At 46.1% G+C, this 25,787-nt stretch overlaps 2 protein-coding genes across 3 annotated transcripts in view; both read left to right on the forward strand.

Annotated features, from left to right (window-relative positions):
- The window catches only part of CA5A (carbonic anhydrase 5A), a 32,346-nt gene extending 22,936 nt beyond the window's left edge, over positions 1-9,410 (forward strand). For both annotated transcript variants that reach the window (XM_083456510.1, XM_083456509.1), the window contains exons 3-7: positions 2,350-2,468; positions 3,062-3,157; positions 3,955-4,017; positions 4,974-5,129; positions 6,885-9,410. In XM_083456510.1, the coding sequence (XP_083312636.1) occupies positions 2,350-2,468; positions 3,062-3,157; positions 3,955-4,017; positions 4,974-5,129; positions 6,885-7,094 (644 nt within the window). In that variant the 3' untranslated portion in view covers positions 7,095-9,410. The remainder of the gene's footprint in view (positions 1-2,349; positions 2,469-3,061; positions 3,158-3,954; positions 4,018-4,973; positions 5,130-6,884) is intronic.
- Positions 9,411-14,792: 5,382 nt separating this feature from the next.
- SLC7A5 (solute carrier family 7 member 5) overlaps positions 14,793-25,787 on the forward strand; it is a 52,881-nt gene continuing 41,886 nt past the window's right edge. The window contains exon 1 of the mRNA XM_083453221.1: positions 14,793-16,207. Within this exon, the coding sequence (XP_083309347.1) occupies positions 15,598-16,207 (610 nt within the window). The 5' untranslated portion in view covers positions 14,793-15,597. The remainder of the gene's footprint in view (positions 16,208-25,787) is intronic.

Genomic DNA, 25,787 nt, shown 5'->3' on the forward strand with positions numbered 1-25,787 from the left:
TAGCGACGTCGCTTTTTGACCCTTCAATGTTGGTGCTTCCTGTCAAGTGGATAAGGCATGAGAGGGCAGCAAGCAGCTCAGGAATTTTGCTCAGTGTCTGCATATGCACATTTTTTGCAAAATCACACTTGTTTTGTAGTCACGCATGTATAGAAATCGCTGAGAAATTTAGAGGTAATGTTATTGTTGTACTAGCACAGAGGTGGCCAACTCCCAAAAGACTGCGATCTAGTCAGAGTTAAAAACTGACTGCGATCTACCCTCTTTTTGGGGGTTCAGGTCAAAGTTGAGCTTTTTTTAGGCAGGAAAACCCTGTTTTTTGGGGTTCAGGTCAAAGTTGCTGAGCTTTTTTTTAGGAAGGGGGAAGGCCCGTGGGGGGGGGGCAGAGCAAAAATGTTGAGCTCTTTTAGGGGAGCCAAACTTGGTGAGCTTCTTTGGGAGGAGTCAGTGATCTACCAGTGTTCTACCACAGACATCCAGTGATCTACCAGTAGATCATAATCTACAGTACCTGTTGGACGTGCCTGTACTAGCACATTACTTAAGAACATGAATACTTATTTTCACCACAAGGGGGCAGTCATATTCAGCCTCATTTTTTGCTACATTCGTCCACAATTCTCTGCAGATGCTCACAAACCCTTTTCTCTAAACATCCTGGAGGAAAGTGGTTTTAGTTGTGCGGGGCACAATGTCTTATGTTTGGGCTCACCTAGGTAGGTTACCCCTTTTTAAAGTCAGCCAAAGGAATAGCCATTAGCAAGTAACAGGCTAAACACAGCATAACAACGTACCGTTTTCAATCTCTTACAAAGGACTTGGCGTCATTAAGCAACAGATAACTTTTATTAGGTTGTCCTCGTATGTGAGCCCAATGGAAGTTTCAGCCACCATCCTAGTGATGAAAAATCTAAATGGGGACAATGTAGGACTCTATTTCCGTAAGGAATTATCCACATACGGCAATTCTAACTTAGGCTTTTAAAATTGATCTTCTTTTAAAATTTAAAAATATATAAATACATTTGCATAAGCTTACAGATTTGGTTGCATATCAACGTATAACTTACAACAATAAAATAAAACATTCCAAAATAATGTTATTTTGAACTTGTAGACAGAGTTATGGAAGAGCATGAATGCCAGAGTAATTACAATTACATTATGATGTGCAATAACATAGGATGTTTAGATTGGGGAAGACAGGCAAATAATTGTAACAATTCAAAATTACGTTTCAGTATCCATTCTTTTCATCAATGGTTACATCTATTAAACAGAAATAATAGGGAGTGAAGCAGGAGGGATAATGCATGAACACCAGACCGCATTGGATACTGTAGGTGCTGTCACACATGGGAATTCTCTTCCTCTGGAGCTTTTTAGGTCATGTGCTAGGTGTGCCAAAGATTCTGCATCTTTGATGATGTGTATCCAGCAGATGTGTTTGACATTTGCTTCCATTGGCAAGAAGGAACATAGCCCAGAAGAACAGTCCTTGCAATCGGTGCTAAATTACCAAAGTGTTACTGTAGAAAACCTTTTCCAGAATTTTACTTTTCCTAAGCAAAAGCAAGTCGTGAGAATTCTTGCATTGCATTAATGGCAATCTCTTGCTGCTACGGTGTGGATAAGAAATGTAATTAATCTGTGATCCCAAGTGTGTTTTACTATATGTATATAAGGTATCGGTCATAACCACCAAGTCTAACTTCCCGGTAAACATGCCGGGCTTGTGTTCAGATGGCTCAGCTAGAACTCCAGGAATAGCTCTTGTCTTTCGTGGTCACCAATATTTTTCAGGCTTCCAGAAACATCCCTTGTCAGATCATGAGATCAATGCAGAGACTATGTTTGGATACTGTGGATGTAAGCATCCTATAATATCTCAGTGAGCCAGCCCAGAGACTCCTATTTACAGCAGCAGAGAAGTCACAATGTGCATCTTCACTGTGATTTTGCAAGCCCTGCTGTGGTTTATTCCCTCTCTGAAGTGCGAACAGTTAGAAGATTCTTGCCAATCCCGCAACACCCCTCCTCTCTCCAGCACAATGCACTTTGTGCACCAAGCCAAATCTGCTTCACTTTTGCTTTTGGCCTCTGTGTTGTTGCTATTTGATACCCTCCACCTACTTTCAGGAGAACCAGGCAGACTCTGCCGCTACTTCCTCCTTGCCACGTGTCTTTAGATTAAGAGGGAGCGGGATGAGAGAGATACAACAGGGCAATCTTACCCATGTGTATTCAGAAATAAATCTCATTTATTTCATGGGAGCTTACTTTCAGGTAATTGTATAGGCTTGGGGCTTAAGTGTTGGCCTCCTAACATTATTTTCCCTCTTATCCAAGTTATTACAGGAGGCCCCTTAGAAAATAACTACCGGCTGAAGCAGTTTCACTTTCACTGGGGGGCCATAAATGAATGGGGCTCGGAGCACACGATTGACTGTAAGGTCTTCCCAGCAGAGGTAAGAAGATACTTTCGCGAGATTCTGGAATGTTGTGCACCACTGAGTCTTACTCAGAAGTGTTCACAAAAGCATTTTGGGCCTGTGACATTTCCTCTGTGTTCTGTCAACGTGTGGAAAGATTTGGCTGGTAGCCATGCGGCCATTTCTCTTTTTATGTGTGGGGGTGGGGTTGTGGGGTTGCTCTTGGAGAGCCAGTGTGGTGTAGTGGTTAAGAGGGGTAGACTCGTAATCTGGTGAACCGGGTTTGCGTCTCCGCTCCTCCACTTGCAGCTGCTGGGTGACCTTGGGCCAGTCACACTTCTCTGAAGTCTCTCAGCTCCACTCACCTCACAGGGTGTTTGTTGTGGGGGAGGAAGGGAAAGGTGATTGTTAGCCGCTTTGAGACTCCTTCGGGTAGTGATAAAGCGGGATATCAAATCCAAACTTCCCTTCTTCTTCTTCTTCTTCTTGGGCAGCCAAGAGTAGAAGGCTCAGAACTCTACTGCAAGGTATTTGAGCACCATACCCGATTCATTACAGTTTCTGAAGAAAAAGATTGTTCTATCTCATTTCTTCCACGGTTCTAAAATACGGATTGAATTTAATTTCAGCTGCATTTGGTACACTGGAATTCTTGCAAATATGAAAGTTTTGAAGAAGCTTTGATGGAAGAAAATGGTTTGGCTGTGATTGGAGTCTTCTTGAAGGTATGATGGTGGGAAGCCTGTAATCTTCCAGTGGTTCATTCTGAACTGTCACTTATAAAAGTGTGGAGACACTTCCTTACACAAAGAGCACCTTTAAGGCTGCATTCCTTTGCATATTTACCTGGGAATATGTCCAACTGAACTCTTCCTTTCAGTGGTAAGAGCTGCTCAGCCATGGAATGGGCTGTCTCGGAAGGTGGTGGACTCTCCTTCTTCTGAGATTTTTAAACAGATGACCACCTGCAAGTAACCTTTTAACTTTTTGTTTATATCACAGTAATATAAGCATGCATCCTGTTGGTTAACTAGATCAGTTACAAAACCAGAAACCAAGGATCATACTGAGCAGGAAGAAGGAATAAATGGAGAAAAAAATGAATTATAGGGAGGAGGGAAGAGAGAACGGGGGGAAAGAGTGAGGACTTTTCAGCACCCAAACTGCATATGTGTCCTCCCTGCAGCGGTTCAATTATTGTATTGATTGAGAACTTTCAGCATTCCCTTGCATAGTGTGATGCAGTTGGTGGGAGCAAACAAATACCATAAAATATTTCAACTGTGTCCAGCAAAGGCTAATGGCATAGTGCAGCCTTTGCCAATCTGTTGCCCTGTGGAACTTTTGGACTACAATTCCCATCAGTCTCAGCCAACTGGGGCTGATCAGAGTTGTAGTCCAAAACATTTTCAGGGCAACAGGTTAGAGAAGGCTGACCTAGTGTCGTAGGAGCTTGCACTAAACCACTTGATCTCTAGATTGAATGAATAAAAACATACTCTTTTTCCCATTCCCTTTGCAGCTTGGAGCCAATCACAGTGGGCTGCAGAAGTTAGTAGATGCCTTGCCATCAATTAAACATAAGGTAAAGAGAATTTTAACCTTAGTTGCTATTCAGTATCCATCTCACACAATGCACAGGAGCAATCAATAGGTTTGCCCTGAAGCCAACCTGACGATGAGCATTCCTGGATGATGCATGTGCCTGTTGTGTTTGTGCTGGTGGCCTTACGGTGCCTGTGTTATGCCACAGGTGGCCTAGAGCACTGGAACCGCACAAGGCCTTGCTCCCACTTTGAGCCAGGCATTTGTTCAGGGAGTTGAGCAGCCTGATTCCAAGCAGAGGAGCCAGGACGTGTGTGCCATTCTGCCAGTGGCTTCTGGAAGGGCTGTAGCTCAGTGGAAGAGTGTCTGCCTTGCATGCAGAAGGTCCCAGGTTTGATCTCTGGCAGCATCTTCAAGTCGGGCTGGGAGAGAACCCAGCCTGTAACCCTGGAGAGCTGTTGCCAGTCCATGCAGACAATATTGAGTTAAGATGAGCCAGTGGTCTGACTTCGTATGTGTTCCCTATGTACATACATAAAAAGATAAGATCATCCCTGCCTACAGGCTCAAAATCTGACAGCAGTACAAAGGAGCTAAGGCCTACTATATGTGGTGGGGATGCTGTGGTGGAGGACTGTATTGAATGGTGGCTCCTCTCTCCACGCTTGGTGCCTGAGGACCCAGGATGACCAGTAATGCAAGCTGAGGATCCCATCACAAATAATCCTGACAATGAATTTATTGTTCCAGCTCACATACAAAATCAGGGAAGTCATGAAACACAATAGGGATACATTTAAATTAGCAGTTTGGTATAACAGGGACAGTACAGATATAGCAGCAGTTAAAATATATAAATTAGATCTTACTCACTAAAATATAACCTGAAGTGTCATTTAAAACCTTAATCATGATGATATCACAGCTTGTTCCCTAAGTTTTAAGGCAATTGCACAGAATAACCCAGACTAATCACTGATGTCTTGCATTTGCTAGGATGATCTCGTTGAGTTTGATGAATTTGACCCCTCCTGCTTGTTGCCATCATGCCCTGATTATTGGACTTACGCAGGATCTCTGACCACCCCGCCGCTTTCAGAGTCCGTCACCTGGATCATCAAGAAGAAGGCGATAGAGGTTGATGATGATCAGGTAGAGCAAATGGAAACTCGCCATCTGTAGCTGGTGTATTGCTGGGGATGGATGTGGGAAAGCAGAAGGAAGAATGAGATTCTCAGCTGGGAAAAAGCTTTCTAGGAGGAGCTTGGTGTCTTCTAAAATGTTGTGAATGCAACTCTACTTTATTTTCACCTCTGCAAGTGCCGTATAGAAAGCATATACTGCTGAATAATACCTGCAGACGTATCCAACACTGTTAGGCTGAGTTTATATGTGGAAAGGCAAATCTTTAAAACTTCGTATTGTGGAGGGGTGTGTGTGTGTGTGTGTGTGTGTGTGTGTGTGTGTTTCGCAAACTACACTAGTAGACATGAACATGTAATTTGCAATCAAGTGGGTAAAAAAAAATGTAATTTTTGTTTGGTATCTGAAAGCTTCACTCCCAATGCTAATTGCAGCTTCCGGGGAGATAATGTTCTGGGTTTTTTGGGTGACTTTGGGATCATGGTGAGGTGGGGTGGGGTGAGATTAAGCCCTCTCAGTGAAAATTATCCAGTTCCTGTGTTAATTGTTTTGTAAACTGACGTGATTGCAAATGGCATGTTGAGCATTTCATCCAATTTGGCTCCAAGTATGAGCATTTTAAACAACGTCTGGTGCAGAGAGAGACAGACAGATGATGAGAAACAAAATGAAATGCTTCCTGTTCCTAACAGTGGCAGCACAATAATATCACTATTGGAACAAGCAAAATCATACGGATTCTCATTTGGAAGCAATTCCTGCTTATCTCAGTGGGATTTACTTTCATGGTTGGGTCCTGGGGATTTCAAATATTTCCCTCTTTTTAAGCTCATTTCCTTCCTTCTCTAAAAGAACACTTGCTTTTGTGGCACACATTGGGCCTTTCCAGTTTCTGTGGGTCAAATTATGTTTGAATTCATTTCCTAGCAATGAGCTTCTCACTTTTCTCCTTAGATTCCTTTTCCAGGATTCACCAACTCAGCACAGTCATAATGCTTAACCGTGGTTTGCTTTCCCTTAGCCAAAGCTGAGCATTGCATCTGAGTCATGAGTAAGAATTGATCACGAACCTGACTGCGAAATTGTGGCATGTGATTAATGTTTTCTTTCATTTAAAGACTTACATTCCTTTTTTGACTCAGAAAAAGAGATCTGTAGTGGCCAATAGGATTCAGGTTTTAAAAAAAACAAAAGGCCAGTACAAAGCTAACTTAAAAATGTATAGCATAATCAGAACAACAACAAAGTAATAACTGCTGTTGAGCAAACCATGGTTAAGGCAGCTTCCCTGTTAACAGCAGCCTGGTCTTGCATGGCCTCTGGGTGCAGAGCTTAGCTAGTTAAGATAAACTGTGGTTGCTTTTGTTGCACATTTGAGATCTTCAGGGCCAAGGCAACAAACCATAGTTGTGACTGCACTGGGCCTCTAACTTCTGGGTGTTTGAATCCTGGAAACTGGGGCAGCTTAAAAATGTAGGCTTGATTAAGAGATGGCATGCCGCCATCCTGCAAATGTCTAGGATTCGATAATGTTCTCAAAGGCTGACAAGCTGCAAATGATAAGAGATGGATTTTGTCTCCAGGTGGCCAAGGGCAGCCCAGTCTCTTCTTAAGCAGCTCTGGGAGAGAGCAGAACCATTAACTTGGGAATTAGAGGGGTGTGTGTGTGTGTGTGTGTGAGAGAGAGAGAGAGAGAGAGAGAGAGAGAGACCAATTTTGTTTCTTCCCTAACACTTTCTGGACTTTGCTCTTTCTCATTTCCAGCTTGAGGTGTTTCGGATGTTGCTCTTCACCCCTGCGGGAGAAGAAGAGCAAAGGATGGTGGACAATTTCCGCCCACTTCAGCCAATAATGGATCGTACCGTCCGTTCCTCTTTCCTAATCCAGCACCGACAGAACATTGAAACAAGATCAGATGAACAGATACATCATGCCCAGCAGGAAACGCCCCAGGCGGGGCACGTGCGCCTTTAAGGAGAGGGGGGGGGGAAATATATACAATGTTTATTAGCACTTTATATGTTTAGAATATATCTTGATGCAAGGTCACTTACTTTAAAGGGTATTGGGTTTGTTTTGGGGTCCTTTCCTCTTCTAATGAGCTGCTTTTTCTGTAGCACAATAACCTGCTTTAACGTAAACGCCTCCCACAAATAGCCATTCAGCGTATGCATCAAGTAGAATTCCAAGCTTTGTCATCAAGACTTCTCTATTGCAATACATATATATATATATATATATATATATTTGCAGATTCTCAGTTTCATAAGCTGTATGGTGGCAAAAGATGTCCCCAAGAGGACACATTAAAGGAAAGATATAACTAAAGCATAGCTCTAGGAAATGGAGAGTTTGCACGAGTAAATGACTTTTTAATGAATGGATTTGTGCTTATATTGGTACACCCGGTCCAATTCCGTCTACCTCTGAGCTTTTAACTTTATAACAGTTATCTTATTTTTCACTGTATCTTTTGTGCCTACCAGAGGTGTTTGTTTTAGTTCTCTTGGATCCAGGCAATGAGCCTTTTCCACAAACCAGTGGGTTTAAATGGATTCTGGATGAAATCCTAAGTGTGCTTCCTTAGAAACGAGCTCAATTAAGATCAGCGGGACCAACTTCCAAGGAAATGGGCATAGGACTGGGCTTTGTGTGTACGTACACATCAGTATATATTTACTGACATAGTTGGGACTCTCACGTGTAGACTTCGTCATGAGCACACTTATAAATATATACCCCCCCCTCTGTAGGCTGATCTCAAGTCTCAATTGTATTTTTAAACAAAAGCCTGCAAAGCATTTGTATGAGCAGAAACAAGCCTCATCCGGGATCCATCTTCTGCTAAAGCTATCTTGAGATTTATCATGTGCCAGAATTAATCAATTGCTTTTAGCATTGCAGCCCTTTTCAGTTCCCACCCCCCAAATATCACGTAATAGTACTGAGGAGTGTTCTGTTACAGTTTCATTATGTACATGTCAAAAGTAGAAATAAATTGTTCTAGCAGTTTTGAAAAACAAGCTTCATTAGCCATGTTACTTAAATTATAGGGTGAACTGAAATCCACTTTTTGCAAGCATAAGTTTTTGTTTACATGTGTACATTTACATTTCACTCCATACAAAAGTGGGATTAATTTTACGTTCCCCACTTGCCCACAGGGAGTGTCCTCAGTACACGGCTTGTTTTCTGCAAGGGTGTCCTCTCCTTTTCAACCATAGGCTGGTGGGTCTTGTGTGCCAAATATAACTTGAGTATAGCAAAAGTTAGAATATGGCATCAGTCGTATGGATATATTTGGACCAATCTATTCTCAGAAACTAAATAGGGCAGGTGTGGAAAATCTCCCATCATCCCTGGCCATTGCTCAAGCTTGCTGGAGATGATGGGAGTTGTACTTCAGCAACATCTGGAGGGTCCCCACACTTGGCCTGAGGATAGGAGCTCAGTTTGACATGCACAATGGTTTTAATCCTTGCAGAAGGTGGCAACTTTAGGTTATGGCCAATGTTAGTTCTACCCAGAGAAGACCCATTCAAATGAATGGACATGACTAACTTGGGCCCATTAATTTCAGTGGGTCTACCTAGTTGTATCAACCCTTTAATTCCACTTAGGCTGGTTAGAACAGGGGCACAACAGTTGTTTACACAACTTTTAGGAAACGGGATTGGCTTCTGTACTTCAGGGTTGTCTTTTTGACTTATCTTTTTGACAAATGGTTTATCTTCCTGACTGTTCTTATGCCTGTGTATTTATAAAATCTGCTATCATATATACCCCTTGTTCTGAATATGCTAAATGAAATTGCTTTCAGATTAGTAATAGTGTGATGCGGTGATTCTGATTTAATTAATGTGTCTCCATGTGGTTTGGATACCAGGCAGAAACAATTTATATAGGCTGTTAACACCCGTTTTCTAAAACAAAAAACCCTAAGACACTTAAGTTGGTGAATTGGTTAAACACAATGCGTATTTACAAACCTCTCCTCCTGTTGCCAGAAGTTATTTCAGTTTTATCCTCCTTTTAGGGAGGAAAAATGAACTGTTTCATTGTATGGAGAGCGCCTGTGACTAGATAAAAAATCTACTGAATTGCATTGTACTTGGAACGGAAGAACAATAACACACTGTGTTGAGAGCAGTACTTGCTGAAGAATAACGTAATGGTTCATTATGCTCCTGGACTGCATGAAACATGCACTCCAAAAGCAATCTGGGTGCTTTGAATGCCATTGTATTTGCCTGTTCGCTTGAGCAGTAACCATAAAGAATACCAAGCAAACTGCCTACTGGGCATTTTTAAAAAAAATTCTGTAAATCACTGGGGCCTCCCGGGGGAGATCTGGATGGAGGCTGGATGGTTTGCCTGGCCTCCTCCCTCCATCTTCCCAGTGGAGTGGCTAGGCTGCGTGCAGAAGCAGTGCATGAACGTGCTGGCACAATACAGTGTTGTGGGACCCCAGAGCCAAGCAGGGCTTTTCATGAATGCTAGGCCAGAGGTTTCTGAAATGGCTCAGAAGCATTTGAACCTCTCAAGATAAGAGAAGCAGAGAGCACTGATTTGCAATCTATTCTGGGGGCATGTACAAGCCCATGTAAAGAAATCGTGATACGTCTGCAAATAAAAAGAAAAAAAAGTGCTTTGGCATCTCAGAATGGAAGAACTGGTTGCATATAAAATGGCTCTGAAATATGTGATAGGTAAAGGGGTTTGTCTGCTTTAAGCTGATAAATGTCTGTACCATTTGCTTTTAATGGGGGAACCACGTTATATGCATTGCAAGGAATCAAACTCACTTTGTAACTAGGCCTCAGCAATATTAATAATTTGACCCCGTTCTTCCACTCCCTCCTATTTTGACCCCTATTTTTGAGAGATATTCTTACGCGAAAACATTCCCTGCCTCCTCTTTCCCTGCGTTTCAGCGTTGAGTGCAACTGTACAAAAATGCCCCTCTCCAATCTTCCGCCTGATTCCTGGCTGCGATGAATCAATGTCTGGAAAGAAACGTCTACACCATCCGGTATCATAATGCCTGTGAAGTAGCAAAAGGGCTCCTGGGTGCAGCATCTTGCCTCTGGGTGTGTGGGGCCCTCCAGCAAATCCTTGCCCTGTGATAAAGCTGGTGCTGTTCCAAAACAGAACATGTCTAAACTGAAGCAAGTTCTGGGACTAGTGGAGATTCTTTGTTCTATACCAGGCATGTCCAACAGGTCGGTCGCAATCTACCAGTCGATCGCAGGACATTAATGGTCGATCGTGTACAATTAAAGAAGTAGGGGGAAAAGTAACTGTGCCTCCCCCCCCCCAAAAAATGCTCAACAACAGCTTTGCCTCCCCCCCCCCCAAAAGGCTCAACAACTTTGCCTGGCAATGACAATGGGTAGATCACAGCCAGTATTTTTATACTGTTAGTAGATCGCAGTCACTTGGGAGTTGGACGTGCCTGTTCTATACAAATCGTTTGCTGCAGGATTGTGTCATAAAGATGATATCTAAATCAATTAGCTATTGAATGCTAGGACCAGCTCCAGATATTGGCTAGAACGTAAAACCGTGTGTGTGTGTGTGTGTGTGTGTGTGTAGCAAATAGCTTACATTTTGGAGCAAAGCAATTATCCTGATAGTTGAAAGTCACCTGTGCATTATCTCTGGCCTTGGGGCCACTTTTGCTTCAGGTATAATTATGCCGTGTGAGCAAGGAGTCCCTTTGATGTGACAAATGCCGCTTGTCTGAGTATTAGCACATGGAGTACTGATTCTGTAATTGAATCTTCTTCAAAGGGTCCGTGGCTGAACGCAAGGACCGGAGTGGTAATAGGGCAAGCACTCAGAGCTGTTACTCCTATGTTCTGCGTGGTAACTTCAAAGCTCTGAGTGCAAAATAATCCCTTCTCCTTTTGCAGAAGAGACAACGAGTTTCATATATTTGAAATGGATGGAAATGGACATAATCTAATTCTACCGTGTGAATGGGTGGAAAGAGCACTGGACCCGAATTCAAATGGTTGCCGGTCACAGGCTCCTCAGAGGGTGTATACGGCACATTTCTACTCCTTCAAGCAGGATATGTTTCTTTCTTTTTTTTTTTTAATGATATTTTATTTTCCACATTCAAAAAACAAAAAATACAAATCAACAAACACATCAAAGAGAAGAAAAAAGAAAAAAAGACAATACATACATTATACAAAGACAAAAAGAAAAAGATAAAAAAGGTAAAAATAAAAAATTTAAAAACAAATATTGTGTCCTTGTGTTCTTCAGCATTAACTTAGGTCTGCGACTTCCCCATGCCTTCCCACTCTGTATTCTAGGTTTTATATTCTGATAGTAAACTCTTTCCCTCTGACGTTTCTTTGGTTCAGATTAAAGTTATTGTCTTAATAATCCTTACCTTTCCCTATGTCTTGCTAAATATACTTTCTTTATCATTTTCATTTTCATAATAACATTCTTTTACATTCAATCTGATATCCTCAAACGTTCATAATTTTATAATGTTTCTGTAAATAGTCTTTAAATTTCCTCCAGTCTTCCTTCACCGTCTCTTCTCCCTGGTCTCTGATTCTGCCAGTCATTTCTGCCAGTTCCATATAGTCAATGAGCTTCATTTGTCATTCTTCCAGCATGGGTAGATCTTGCGTCTCAAGCAGGATATGTTTCTCCATCCATAAAATGGGGGTTGCCACTGCCTTCGCAACAGAAGGAATGAAAATGGGAAGCCTTTGTGCCTACCCTGAACCATTGGGGATATGGCAGGCCATTCACCTAAATGAAGTTCATTTGAGCTGCTTCTGAAAAACTGAAAGGAGTAAGTTGAATGAAACCAAAAGCCAGGCAAACAGCTTGATCTTAGAATTGAATGGAACGTGGATGGTTGCTTACAAATCTTCGCTGAACCCAGGGAAGAACTGAATTGGGAAAGAGAGAAAAAAGTTACTGGCCCCAACATCAATTTCAGGGCCCACCCTATTCTGGTGATTGTAATCTGTTTTAACTGTTTTTCATCTTAAATTGTGGGTAACCTGCCCTGGGACCTGCTGGGGAAGGATTGGTAATAAATAATCATCTTAATTTGATACTGGCTTCTAAGGCCATGTTGCCCTTTTGGATCAGGCCATTCCCGCCAGCCGCCTCCTAGAGGCATCGTAAAAAAAAAAAAATAATCATTGTATGTATGAATTTATTGACTAGAGAGATCTAGAAACATCACACAAGTACATTCAAATACGTGTAAAAAAAACAAAGGCAGTAATAATGAATAGTGCAGAAAGGCTTGATGTATCCAGAATAAGCTGTTAGCTCTGCCCTTCAGGAGGGCCTGGCACGACCCCTGCTGCAGTCTGCTCTTTGCTGTGATGTCAATCAACTAAAAAAGAAAATGTGTGCTTGATAGGAAGCAAGCAGGACACTTGAGAGGGCTGGAGGCCTGGAGGTTGGGAGCTTCTTTCTCCCAGGAATGCGTTGGAAATGGCTGACAGCCTGTCAAAGCCTGCAGGAGGTCTCTGCTTAGCTCCAGCTTTCCCCCCATGTCAGGATGGTGGAGTGCACTTGTTTGTGTTCATGTCTTGCTTTCCTGTCTCCCACAGGCATCTGGTCAGCAACTGTGAGAACAGGATTCTGGACTAAATGGGCCATTGGGCTGACTTAGCAGGTTCATCCTGTGTTATGAGTTGGAGTCCAAAAAACTCTAGATTCTCCATCCCTCAGGTAGTAGGCAGGAGATTCCACAATGAGCCTGTGCCTTGAGACCATGTCCATCTCTTTGAAGGGAGCAGAGTACAGTGGTACCTCTGGTTACATACGCTTCAGGTTACAGACTCCGCTAACCCAGAAATAGTGCTTCAGGTTAAGAACTTTGCTTCAGGATGAGAACAGAAATCGTGCTCCAGTGGTGCAGTGGCAGCAGGAGGCCCCATTAGCTAAAGTGGTGCTTCAGGTTAAGAACAGTTTCAGGTTAAGTACGGACCTCCGGAACGAATTAAGTACTTAACCCGAGGTACCACTGTACTTTAAATGTGTGGTGTGGACGTCAATATGATGATCCTTAGAGCGCTGAGTCCACTAGGGGGCAGGAGCTGATAATGGAAAAGCCCCAAAATGAGTGCAATAGGATGAACTCCAGTAGCCTGGATGTTGTGTATTAAGAACTGAAGCCCAGCCTGATTATTTTACAAGGACTGAGATGGTAACTTACCTTTGAGCCTAGATAGGGAGACTATGCAGACAACTCTGAATGTCTGTCCAAGTTGTTGTTCTTTAACATGTATAACATTGTCTGCAGCGAGCCAGGCCCCCATACTGGTGATCTAAGGAGGATGACATTGCTCTCTGATGCAAAAAACTTTTATTTAAAACTGGGGCGTTTGTGAGCTTTCTTCACACGATGCAAGTCGACATTTTAAATCAGGGGAGGGTAACCTTTTCCAGCATTCAGACATGGGCCTCCTTCTGGGGACTGCTTGCCTATGGTGGCAGGGCCAGAGGCAGAAGCGTGTGAAGCAGTGGACGTGGAGGTATTGCGGGGATGCTCATCAAATCTGGAGATGGCATCAAACTGGGAGGGATAGCCAATGGCGCAGAAGACAGCATCGGGATTCAAGATGATCTTAATGGATTGGACCCAACTGGATCCAAACTAACAAAATGAATTTCGTAGGGACAAATGTAAGGTTCTACACTTACGCAGGAAGAACCAGATGTACAAATATAAGATGGGGGATACCGGGCTTGCCAGGTGAAAAGGATCTAGGGATCTTAATAGACCACAAGCTTAACATGGGTCAACAATGTGATGCAGCAGCAAAAGAAGCTAATGCTATTCTAGGCTGCATCAACAGAAGTCTAGTGTCCCCATCAAGGGAAGTCATAGTCCCACTGTGTTGGCCAGACCACACCTGGAGTACTGTGTCCAGTTCTGGACACAATAATTTAAGATGCATATTGATAAGTTGGAACGTGTAGGGGAAGGTGACCAAGATGATAAAGGGTCTGAAAACCAAGCCTTATGAGGAACGGTTGAAGGAGTTGGGTATGTTTAGCCTGGAAAAGAGTGAGAGGATATAGGATAGATATTTCCAGATATCTACAGAGCTGTCATATGGAAACTTGTTTTCTCCTGTTCTGGAAACTAGGACCAGAACCAATGGTTTCAGTTTACAAGAAATGAGATTTTGACTAAACACCAGGAAGAACTTTCTGCCAGAAAGAACTATTTCACAGTGGAATAGCCTTAAAATAGGTTTAAAACTAGAATTGGCTCTGTCCCTCATTGGCTCTGGCTCCGCCTCCCACAGGGCCTGGCTTTGCCAACTGATGGCATCTCTGCCTTCTATCCTGCCAGTCCCAATGGGCACCAGCCACTGCTGCTATTCTTCACTCACTCAGTTCTGTACAAATTTTAAAAGGTGAGGCGAGCCCTTCTCTCACAAGCAAAAATTCAAAACCCAAAGGCTGCTGAGACCTACCCAACTCTGCAGAAAAAGAAAAAGAAAAAAAGATGATAAAGATAAAGAAGATGATGGCATCGGAGCGATGATGCTATTCAAGCAGCACTGTCTTGGGATGCTCTCTACATGTTGGGTCAGTCAGAATGGCTTTGCACATCTACATTAGCTACACTTCCACGGGGGGCGGGGAGTCGCATACAAAACGTGTTAGCAAGAAACGTCTGTATATAAGATCACGTGTCAATAAGAAGCGGCAGCCAGCTGGGAAGCTGCTTCCTGCTGGCGCGCTGCACTGGCGCTTTCTGTTCCTTCGAGGCTTTAAGGCGCTTGGAAGCAACCTTGCAAAGGCAAGGAGAGCACCAGGCAGCGTAAACAGTCCCCGCCCAGTGCATGCGTAAAGCCACCCTTGGGACTCTAAAAGGGCACGAGAAGGCGCACTCTTGCCTTCGGCTTGGCCCGTGAGGGGATCTCGCTTTCCCCGAGAGGTGCGCTCCTTTGCATCCGATCAAAGGAGCCCCGCCGCCAGCTGCCACCTCTTCCTTCCTTGCAATGGCTCTGCGGGGCGATCAAGAACCGGCTTGAAGGGGCCGGTGCCAGGATGCACCGAGTTCCTTCCCGCGCGGCCCCGCTGCTGCTTCTCTGGGGCTCCTGTCAGGCGCCCTTCCTCCTCCCGGCCAAACGGGGGTGATCTCGAGTCTCCCCTCTTTCTGGCGCGGCCAGCACGTGTTGGGGAGGGGCCGGGCCGGCCTCCCATTCATTCTCTCCACCCTCCAGCAGGAGGTGCCGGCACCATAAAAAGAGCCCGCGAAGAGGGCGCCGCCGTTCAGGGTGCCAAAGACGGCGGAGGGAGCCGGCGTGTCGCGCGCCTTGCTCGTGCCGGGGCTGACAAGCCAGCGAGCGAGGAGCTTCGGGTGGCGCAAACGGGCTCGGGGGAGCGGCCATCTCGGCTCTCCGCGGGCGGCAGTGCCCACAACAGCAGCAGCAGCCTCAGCAGCATCCGCCAAGCCGGCCTCGCCATGTCCGGCGCCGGCGGCGTGGTGAAGAAGCGCGGCTCGGCCGCCTCGTCGGGGCCGCCGCCGGAGGAGGAGGAGAAGAAGCAGATGCTGTCCGGGGCGGCGGGCGGCGGCGGCGGCGACGCGGGGCCGGAGGCTCACGAGAACGGCTGCGCGCCGCTGCCGTCTCCGGGCGCCGAGGGCGAGGACCCGTCTTCGCCCGGCGTGGCCCTGAAGCGCAACATCACGCTGCTGAACGGCGTGGCCATCATCGTGGGCACCATCATCGGCTCGGGCATCTTCGTGACGCCCACGGGGGTGGTGAAGGAGGCCGGCTCGCCGGGGCTGTCGCTGGTGGTGTGGGCGGCCTGCGGCGTCTTCTCCATCGTGGGCGCCCTCTGCTACGCCGAGCTGGGCACCACCATCTCCAAGTCGGGCGGCGACTACGCCTACATGCTGGAGGTCTACGGCTCGCTGCCGGCCTTCCTCAAGCTCTGGATCGAGCTGCTCATCATCCGGCCCTCCTCGCAGTACATCGTCGCCTTCGTCTTCGCCACCTACCTCCTCAAGCCCATCTTCCCCGCCTGCCCCGTCCCCATCGGCGCCGCCAAGCTCGTCGCCTGCCTCTGCGTCCGTGAGTATCCGGGCCCGGCGCGCGCCGTCCTCCGAGGCACTCTGTACGCGCTCAGGGGCACGCCGGGCGAAGTGCGGAGGGAGCCTCGCTTTCGGAAAGCCGGGCGGGGAGAGGGAGCTGGAGCAGGGGGCTGCGTAGAGCACGTGGCCGGTGCCATTTCTGACACCGCCCAGGTGCCTAACTCAGGGTGCGGGGGGGGGGAGAAGGGGCTTCTCGGGGCGCAGTTGCTGCCGGTCCAGGGGGGTCCCTCGCGGTTGGGGCGCTGAGGAGGACTGGCCTCCTAAGACGAGGTTATTAAAAAAAAAAAATGGCCTCCTGGGACTAAGGGAGACGAGTGGGTCTCTTCGGTTGGGTGCTGTGGTGGCGAAGCGAGAGAGCTGGTAAATCTTAAGGCATTCGTTTAATTTGTTAAACAGAGAACATGGTGCGAAACGCCAAAGTTTTATAAGCAAATTGGCTTACCCTGATGTACCCTACTTGGAGTAGACCCACTGAGGTTAATGGATATGCCTAATTTTGGTTCATTAATTTAATCTGAATAGAACTCGGATAGATGCAACCCTGTATACTAAATAACAATAATTCCTTAAATGAGACCAGTAATCGGAAGACGTCGGTAGCAATGGAGGGTGCTTGGAAATCGGGAGTGTGTGTGTGTGTGTGTGTGTGTGTGTGTCGGAGCCTCAGCACATGTTGCCGCTTTCAGGTGAGGTTTGACTTGTAGAGCCGGCCCTGTGACTCAGGGAGAGCTGGAATAACAAGGGGGGGGGGGCGCGGGGCGGAGACTCAGTAGAATGAATTAGGCACTGTGTGAAAGCTACATTTTGTGCAGTTCAGGGTTTTATGGAAAACAAGGTGAAGTGGTCTGCTTTTTAGAGGGGGTATGGAGGGGCATTTTTCTTTTGGAGGAGGGGGCAGGAGATCCTGCTGTGGCCTGCCAGGTGTTGTTGGGCTCCAAGACCCATTTGCCATAGCAGCAGCCATCATGTCCAATGGTCAGAGATGATGGGGACTGGAATGCAGAGACCGCATGGGGGGGGCACAGCAAGATCCCCACCCTTTGCTTTAGAGGACTGTTCTCAGGGAAATAATGTTTCCTTGACTGTTAGTGCCCCCTCCCCTCTAGTTTCTGTAAAAACACTGGAAAATATACTGTACCCTTTTTTTTTTTACCTGGCAGGTAGTGTTTCTGAAGAGCCACAATTATTAAAAGCTGGTTCCACTTTCATCTTGTATGTATGTGGTCCCAGTTCCACTTGGCCCCAGAGAAGAGATCTCCTTGCAGTGAAAAAAATCAATATTTTAACAATTGTGTCGTGTGTGTGTATTTCTGATCCAGAAATTTAGCTCTTATCTTATCAGTCTTCGGGTAACTTGTGTGTTTATGAAGTTTTCTGTTTACTCTTTTTGCTATTTCTCCACTTGCCCAGTATCTGGCTCTGATAAGAATCACCATGCTGAATCAGGACCAAGGGTCTGTCTAGTCCGGCGTCCTGTTATCACGGTGGCTTGTGGTGGCTAGGAGCTGCCGATACCCTTGTCCTTCATGGACAAGGTGTAGGTGCCTCATCCACAAGCAAAGTAGGTATTGCTATTTATCTAAAGGGTCATTTAAACACTGTACATTCAAAGCACATTATTTTCCCTCTAGAGAATCCTGGGAGCTGTAGTAGCAGCTTTGTGAGAGACTATGGTGTAAATGTGCTTCAGATGCATTTTGTTGCAACTGTTTGAGTTAAAACTCTTACCTGACGCGATTTGTGGATAGCTGTTTTCTGAATGGATCCTTTACCTGAAGTATGAAGAACCTGTGGCCCTCCCAGTTATTAGGCGACTCCAACTCCCATCATCCCTGACTGTCTGTCTGTGGTTGGGGCTGATGGGAGTTGGTGCCCAACAATATCTAGGAACCAGGTTCCCCATGCCTAGTGTATTTCCATTTCCTAGCAAATGTGCCTTTTCCCCATTGGTGAAGAACTGTTCTTAGTTCTGTTGCTGTTTTGTTAATTTATTGTTTTTAGAAGTATTGCATAATAAGCTTATTCAGCACCTAAATTTTTAAAACTGGTGGATCAGAAGCAGAGTTCATGCTTTCCATCCAAAGGATTCAATCCCTGACACTTCCAGGGAGAGCCAATGCCAGCCAATATATAAAGACTGTGCTGAGCTAGATGGGCCAATCGTGTGACTTGATATAAGGCAGCTTCTTATGTTGCTATGCGCATATATTAAAAGATTGTGCAGGCACACATGCCTAGCAGACATGATACAAAAGGAAAAATTAATGGGTAGGGCAGAGGAAAGCAAGCACTGGACCAGCTGCTCCTTCCCTGGGCAAGGGATTCTCCCTCTTGCCCTGATGTTCTTCCTGGGAAGCAGAAAGTGCAGCCTCCCAGTGGCTCTCTAGATTACCTGTCTGATGGCAGAGCCCAGAGTGTGTTTACTTTTGTTTCTCCCTTTCCGTCCATGGAGGATTTTCAGTAGGATCCAAGGGATGCAGGCTGTTATTGTTTACACTCCCCCCAGCTTAACCTCCTGCATAGATAGCTCAGGGCAAATTGTGTTCTGTGCAGGAGTCAGCAGTGCTTTAAAGTCTCCCCCTGCATGTACATTGCCACTCCCTCTTTAATTCCCTTGGCTCCCGCCATCTGTCATTTTGCAACCTCTCCTCCTTTCCCCAGTTCATTTTGTCTCGCATACTTCACGGCCTGTGTCTGGCTGCGGAGGCTATACCTGTCACTTGTTTTAATTCCAAAGCAATTATAAAATATCTAAGCACTGTACAAAGCAATAACAGTATCACTGAAAAGAAAAATACTACATAGAACCAGTAAAACAGTAGTATAAAAGCATATAAAGAAGAGTCAAATTAAAGCAGAGTCAATTTTATGGCCTAGGGAAAGTCTGGGCAACAAGATCTGTCTTTACTGCCGACTGACGGTTGCGGCTTCACATTCCAAAGTAGCAGTGAAAAATACGACCATTTTGGGGTCACAGCCCTGTGATATTCTGTAAGGTGTGATGTCACAAGTAGAATTTCATCAGATGACGATGGTCCCTGTGTGGCACCTACTTTGCCTTGGCTGGCGCTAAATAAGCATTAAACATTCATGGGGCTTCTAGTTTCAAATTGCACTTTCTCCATTGGGGTAGATTCTCTCTCCCCTCCTCTCGCCCCAGGGCACTTGGTCTGGAGCAACCAAGGGAAAGAGTGCTTTGGAATTTGAAAATTGCACAATTGGTTTCGCCAAGCGCAAACCTCCCCATGGCTTGATGCTCGTTTTGATTGTGGCACTCTTCCCGGTAGGTGGGGTAGCTTGGCCTTGCTTGGTGCAGCCCAGCCAAAATTCTTAACTATAAATATATCTCCTTACTTTTCACACCCGTAAGGCAGGGCAGATTCCACCTGCCTCATCGTACTTACCTTGCATTCCCTTCCTTGTTTACAGGAATGTTTTCAAAATAAAATGCAAGAGCATCATCAGCTTTCCATCTTTGCTTAATGATGTTGTCTACAACCATGGAATGTGTGTGTATGGGAGAGAGGTACATTGGAAGCTGCCTTATTCCAGTCCAGGCTATTTGTCCATCTAGCCCAATATTGATTGATCTGACAAGTAAGCTCTCCAGGGTTGTGCCTTACTTGTCACCTGATACCTGATTCATTTAATTGGAGATGCCAGGGATTGGCCCAAGGCCTTCTTGCATGCATAGCAGGTGCTCTGCCATCTAGGTCTGGTCCCTGCCTTCTCAATGTTACTGGCTCCCCTTGTCACCTTGAGGCCCAGTGGTAACTTGGGGGAGAAAAGACAATGGTAACTTGGGGGCACTTTCACAGGGGGTCAATAGTGCGTGCAGATGAGCCTCTTCTTGGGTTGAGCACAGCTGAAAATACCTGGATTGTCTGGAAGCAGCAAACTCAGCATCAGGTTGTGCAGTATTTGGGTGCAAGGTTTTTTGTTTGACACCTGCCTGGATTATCTCACGTAGCAACAACAAATAGGTTCACAATTTAGAACCTAGTTGCTATCCTGACTTAACCTCTTCTTGGTACAGAAGCTTTTAATGCATGTCAAGTAAAAGTTGTTTTCTAACTTCGCAGGGTCTCAGTTTAGGGTACTTGGAGCGAGCTGCTGCCTGGCTTTTTTCTTCTGAAGCTTTTGGTTAAATCCTTCTATATGTTTCCTTTTGCTTTGGGAGATTACTAGATCCCTGCTAATTGGTGCCTTTTGATGTGCTCCTCCTTCCCTCCCTGTTCCCCATCCATATACATGCTTGAATTAACTGTGGAATCTCTGATGTGGCTCAGAGGGATTATTTCAACCCTACCATTACCTGTTCCTAGACTGAAAATTTGAAAGGCAGAGATTCCAGCCACACTCTCTGGCCTCCCAAGAGCTTTAGAAGGAGGGGAGTTGCTGGCCTGGAGCCAGCGCTAACACCTTGATCTGATAGTGTTACTTGGGAGGGTAACTCTCCCCCATGTAAGTGTGCTTTGGATCACCACCTTCTGACATGATCATCCAAACAGGCAAACGATGACCTTTTCCATTGCAGGAGAAATTGCAACTGCAGCGACTGGTGTTCAGGGACTACTGACTCTGACAAGTGGCAGCCAAACATGCCCGTTTGCATTCATTCATTCATTTAATTTACTCATTCATTCATTCATATACCATCTTTTAATCCTCACAACAACCCTGCAAGGTAGGTTAGGCTGAGAGGCAGTGACTGGCCCTAAGACACCCAGCAAGCTTCATGGCCGAGCGGGGATTGGAACCTGAGTCTCCCAGGTCCTAATCCAGCTAGTAGCTGTGCATAGCTTCTTTTGTCTGCCGTGAGTTCTGCTCTCTCCCCATTTAAAGCCACCCACACCTGTCAGCGCTGTCCAAAGCGGCAGCAAGCAATATTTGAATCCCTCTAGAAAAATACATACTTCATTTTATTTCCATGCTGCTTTTCTGCTGTTCAAAATATTCTTAAGGCAGCTTACATACATAACCACAACCTAACAAAAGGAGTCATAAAAGGTAAATAAAACATTAAAAACACACAACTGAACCATCTCCACATCAATCACAAGATCTAAAACAACGATGTAAAAAACCAACAGCAACAACCTCTAGCCCGAGTCTGCTCAGCAGGCTCAGCTTTTGTAGCTGGAGTCAGTCCTGGCCCCACCCTCCCAGGCCGTGTGGGAAAAGGCCTACAGGAGAGGGACCGGGTCCCCCAGGACTCACAGCCAAGATGGTCTCTGGTCTCTTCAGCAGCCCCAGCTTTTTCTAGCTGGGGTCAAGCAGATTCCCCTTCTCTCGCCAGGCATTTCTAAACTCTGTTCCTGCACAGAGCTTTGTGGGAGTGATCAGCTTATGCCTCATTCCCAAGTCTGCCTCCATTGGGGGTTCTGCATGTGCTGCCTGCCATGTTGGAAGCAGGGGCCAGCCTCGCACTGGACCATGTGACATGGTGGCGGAGGCTCTCTCTTGACTTCTGCCATTTTAGCGCCAGGTACTTTGGCGGCAGGCACGGCTGAGCTCAGCGAGCCTTAAAGCGAAAATGGAGACGGGGTGGGGTGGGGGGGAGAGACGCACGTAGGGGAGGAGGGGTGTCACGTGCTGTTGCCAGGCAACCCCTCGTGGTCCCACGTTGCTGCTGGATTCTAACGGGAATCAATGGGAGACAATTGTGTGGTTGCCCAGCAACTAGGCACGTGACTTCTCTGGTTTCCCCCCTCCTCTCTTTCCAGTTCAAGGCTTACTTCACCTCCCCGCCCCCCGCCTGGCCACTTGGTGGCTTGGCTGAACAATAATAAAGATGGCAGACAGCTGCCTGGGTGGGAGAATTGGCTCACCACTGGCTACACACGAATGAGAGTGTTTTATGTTTTTAGGGAGGCTAGCTGGTGGCTTTTACTTGGGCAGGATTGTGCCCAGGGGCTGCCAGCTGCTGACCCAGCTCTGACATGTCATCGGGAGGGAGAGGAGAATTTTGCAAAACTGGGCTTCAGCAATATTTTGTTCTGTGCTCCGGATGGTTTCGTGTGAACGCACCTTCGAAATCTGCTTCCTTGCCTACAACAAAGCCAGCTTTTTGCCCAGGGTGGGAGCAAATCTAGGGCAAAGGGTTCAAAGCACTTGATCAAAGCAGTTTTGACCCAGAGGGTTTGGCTCACTTGAGAAATGTTTGCTCCAGCTGCTTAGAATTGGCTGCTCTATAATTGCAGTATATCTTTTCCTCGCTCCAATTGGATGAGCAGACGGTGATAAATGGCAAACGCTAAAGATTGCACTGTTTATACTTTCGAAATCCAGGATGTTCTTCCAGAGCTCTCGGCGCTGCTGGTAAATACATCCGTCACAAGTCCGCTTGCTTGGATCTTCCCTTTGCAAGGAGCAAAACAGAAATGACTTCAGGGTTCTAAATCAAAGTTAAGAGGAGCTTCTTGACACAGTGCCATAGTTAAGTCATGCAACTCGCTCCCCCGAGATGTAGCTGTGGCCACCAACTTGGATGGCTTTAAAAAGGGGGTCTAGACCAGTGGCTAGGAACTGCTCCCTGGGGGGCAGTGGGATTACCTGGGGGGAGCCCTAAGGCAGGGGGCACTGGAAGTGCAAATGACTATCAGACACCGAAAAGCTTGTACCAGTGCATCACGTTCATCAATTTCATTGAATTAATTAAACTAAATAGTTTTAATTGCATTGGGGGGGGGGAACCAGACAATTAAGTGTTATTATTTTGAGTTTAATTGCCTTTATCATATCTGTGCAGAAGTGAGAATGGACTGAAGTAACTTGTAACTTGAACACCAGAGCACATCTGACCAGTCTGGTGTAGTGGATGGAGTTTGGATTTGAGTTATTTATTTATTAAAGTTCTTCAGTGCTCTCAAAACTGTTGATTCTGCAGGGGAGAGTTGAGTTCAAATCTCCATTCACCCATGGAAGCTCTCTGGATGGCCTTGAGTATGTCTCCCTCAGCTCCTAGCCTACTTTGCAGGGTTGCTGTGAGGATAAAATGAGCTCTTTGGAGGAAAGGTGGGATGAGACCATTTAATTTTATTGCAAAAGAACTGATGTGCTTCTGTGTTCGTTGGTTTCTTGAAAGCCCTGGGCTCCCCAATAAATGTGGTGTAAGCTGAGCTCTTTCTGTTTTTCACTCCTTTCCCGCTCCCCAGCATTCAAAGTTTGTACTTGGGAGCAACTTCTCAAACAGTCCCCTTTCTTGTGCTTTTTCAACCTAACTCTTTTAATGTGCTTTTCATGCCTCTCTGCAGAGGCAGGATCCAAGTTGCACCCGTAATCTCCCCGGTTTGCACAATTCAGTGCTTGTGTGATGGCTCAGTGCTTGCTCTGCTACACCGAGGATCATAAATATTTGTGCGTTTCCAGGGAGCAATGATGCTGCTTTGACCATATTAGGGGCTCGGTTGACTCTGAGCATTGATCCTTTAGCTGCTTGGCCGGACTAGGCGTCCCCTGATTGAGAGCTGCCCTCCAGATCCTGAAAGGTTTTGCATCAACATAACCACCTGCAGCAGTGCCCATTTGCTACTGATGCCTTGGCGATGTGAGCTTTCTCACTGCAAGCCAGTAACCTCCCAGGGTCCTGGTTTTTAACTAGGTTATTTATGTGTGTTTGGTCAGGACTTCCCAAGTGGCCTGCTAGGAAGTCTAGCCATAGTTCCTACCACCTTTTTGTCTCCCTGCCACCCTCTTGCCACACAAATGGGGAGGAAGAGAGGAACATGTGAGAAGTGGATTCCTCCTACCCTTTCAAGAAATCTGGTTAAGCAGGCCAGAAAAAAGTGGTTAGAGGTTTGGGGGCCAAATGGTTCCGGTCCAAGAACAGATTTGCTTTGAGGGCTGCCAGTTGCTGACCTCCACTCTAAGATTGCTTTTTGATGCTGTAGGTCCCTGACTCCTGTTTGTCTTGCATTTATCTTTCTTTGTGTGATGCTGCCTTGTCCTCTCGCCTCCTCTCCTAGAAGAGCTTACCTTGCCACAATCTTATTGGCTTGTTACTGTGCTACCTGAAGGACCCACACCATCTCTCCCTGCATCAACCAAGCTGCAGTCATCTGGGGAACCCCTGTTGTGCCGCCCTCTGCAGCCCAGTAATGTGTGGAGCATAGGATAGATCCTGCATAGGGATGCAGGATAGACCTTTCTCATTGAGCTGCAAGTCAGACAGTCTCGCTCCATGCCCCAAGAGGGGTCTAGTTCACTGTTTCGCTGAGCGCCTCTTGGTAGCAACACATTTTTCTTCCCGCTGGCATCTTGTGGAAATGCATAACCTGCTTTCAACTCTCCTTGCTTTTTCAACTTCAGGCGTCTGGCTCAAGCTTCTTAATCCCTTTGGCCACCAAACTTAACCAGATTTGTCTGTTGCAATTACTCCAAGCTATGAAGTGTGGTCATATCAGACCTGCCTTGGGTTTTCTGGCTTGCAGAAATTGTTCAGCACCCTCGCTCAGTTACAGCTGCACTGTGTTTGCAAAAGCACCACTTGCTTTTGCTTGCATCAGGCTCCCTGGCCTCTGGAAGGGCATGCTCCATAACTACTCATCCTGGTGGGTTTTTTTTTTTTGTCCTTTCGGAAGTGGAGCTTCAGGTCATAGGGATACAGGCTCCTCTCATTAACTGTGTGGCTGTGAGAAGATTTGCAGTTTCCAAGATCACCTGACGCTAACACTGGTGCCTGTGAGGAATGCTTTTGCTCCAGTTGTTTCCTGGGTATGTTTGCAGTTGTAGGAAGCATCGCTTGCTATCTATTCTAAATGATAGATAATGAATAACGCTGGGTCTGGGATGAAGAAGCCTCTTCTTTTGGCAAAGTTACCGTAAAGGTAAAGGGATCCCTGACCATTAGATCCAGTCATGGCCGACTCTGGGGTTGTGGCGCTCATCTCGCTTTATTGGCCGAGGGAGCCGGTGTACAGCTTCTGGGTCATGTGGCCAGCATGACTAAGCTGCTTCTGGCGAACCAGAGCAGCACACGGAAACGCCGTTTACCTTCCCGCCGGAGCTGTACCTATTTATCTACTTGCACTTGGATGTGCTTTTGAACTGCTAGGTTGGCAAGAGCAGGGACCGAACAACGGGAGCTCACCCCACCCCATCACGGGGGTTCAAACCGCCAACCTTCTGATCGGCAAGCCCTAGGCTCTGTGGTTTAACCCACAGTGCCACCCACATCCCTAAAGGTACCATACATATTAACAAAAGGTGAGGCTAGCAAAGTGGAATGCAGTTGTTTTTGCTTTGCAAGGAAAGCTGGCTAATGAGATTCAAGCACCTTCATTGATAGCTCAAATGGTTAGAGCATGGTGCCAATAATGCCAAGGTTGCAGGTTCAATCCCCGTATGGGACAGCTGCATATTCCTTCATTTATAAACTGGGTTACAAGGGATGAAAACAAAGTTAATATATTGAGACGGTTGTTCAGTGGTACCTCTGGTTATGAACTTAATTTGTTCTGCAGGTCCATTATTAATCTGAAACAGTTCTTAACCTGAGGTAGCACTTTAGCTAATGGGGCCTCCTGCCTATTTCCAGGTTCGCGGAGTCTGTAACCCGA

This window comes from Podarcis tiliguerta (genome assembly GCF_965153285.1).
Source record: "Podarcis tiliguerta genome assembly, chromosome: 8".
Classification (NCBI taxonomy): domain Eukaryota; kingdom Metazoa; phylum Chordata; class Lepidosauria; order Squamata; family Lacertidae; genus Podarcis; species Podarcis tiliguerta.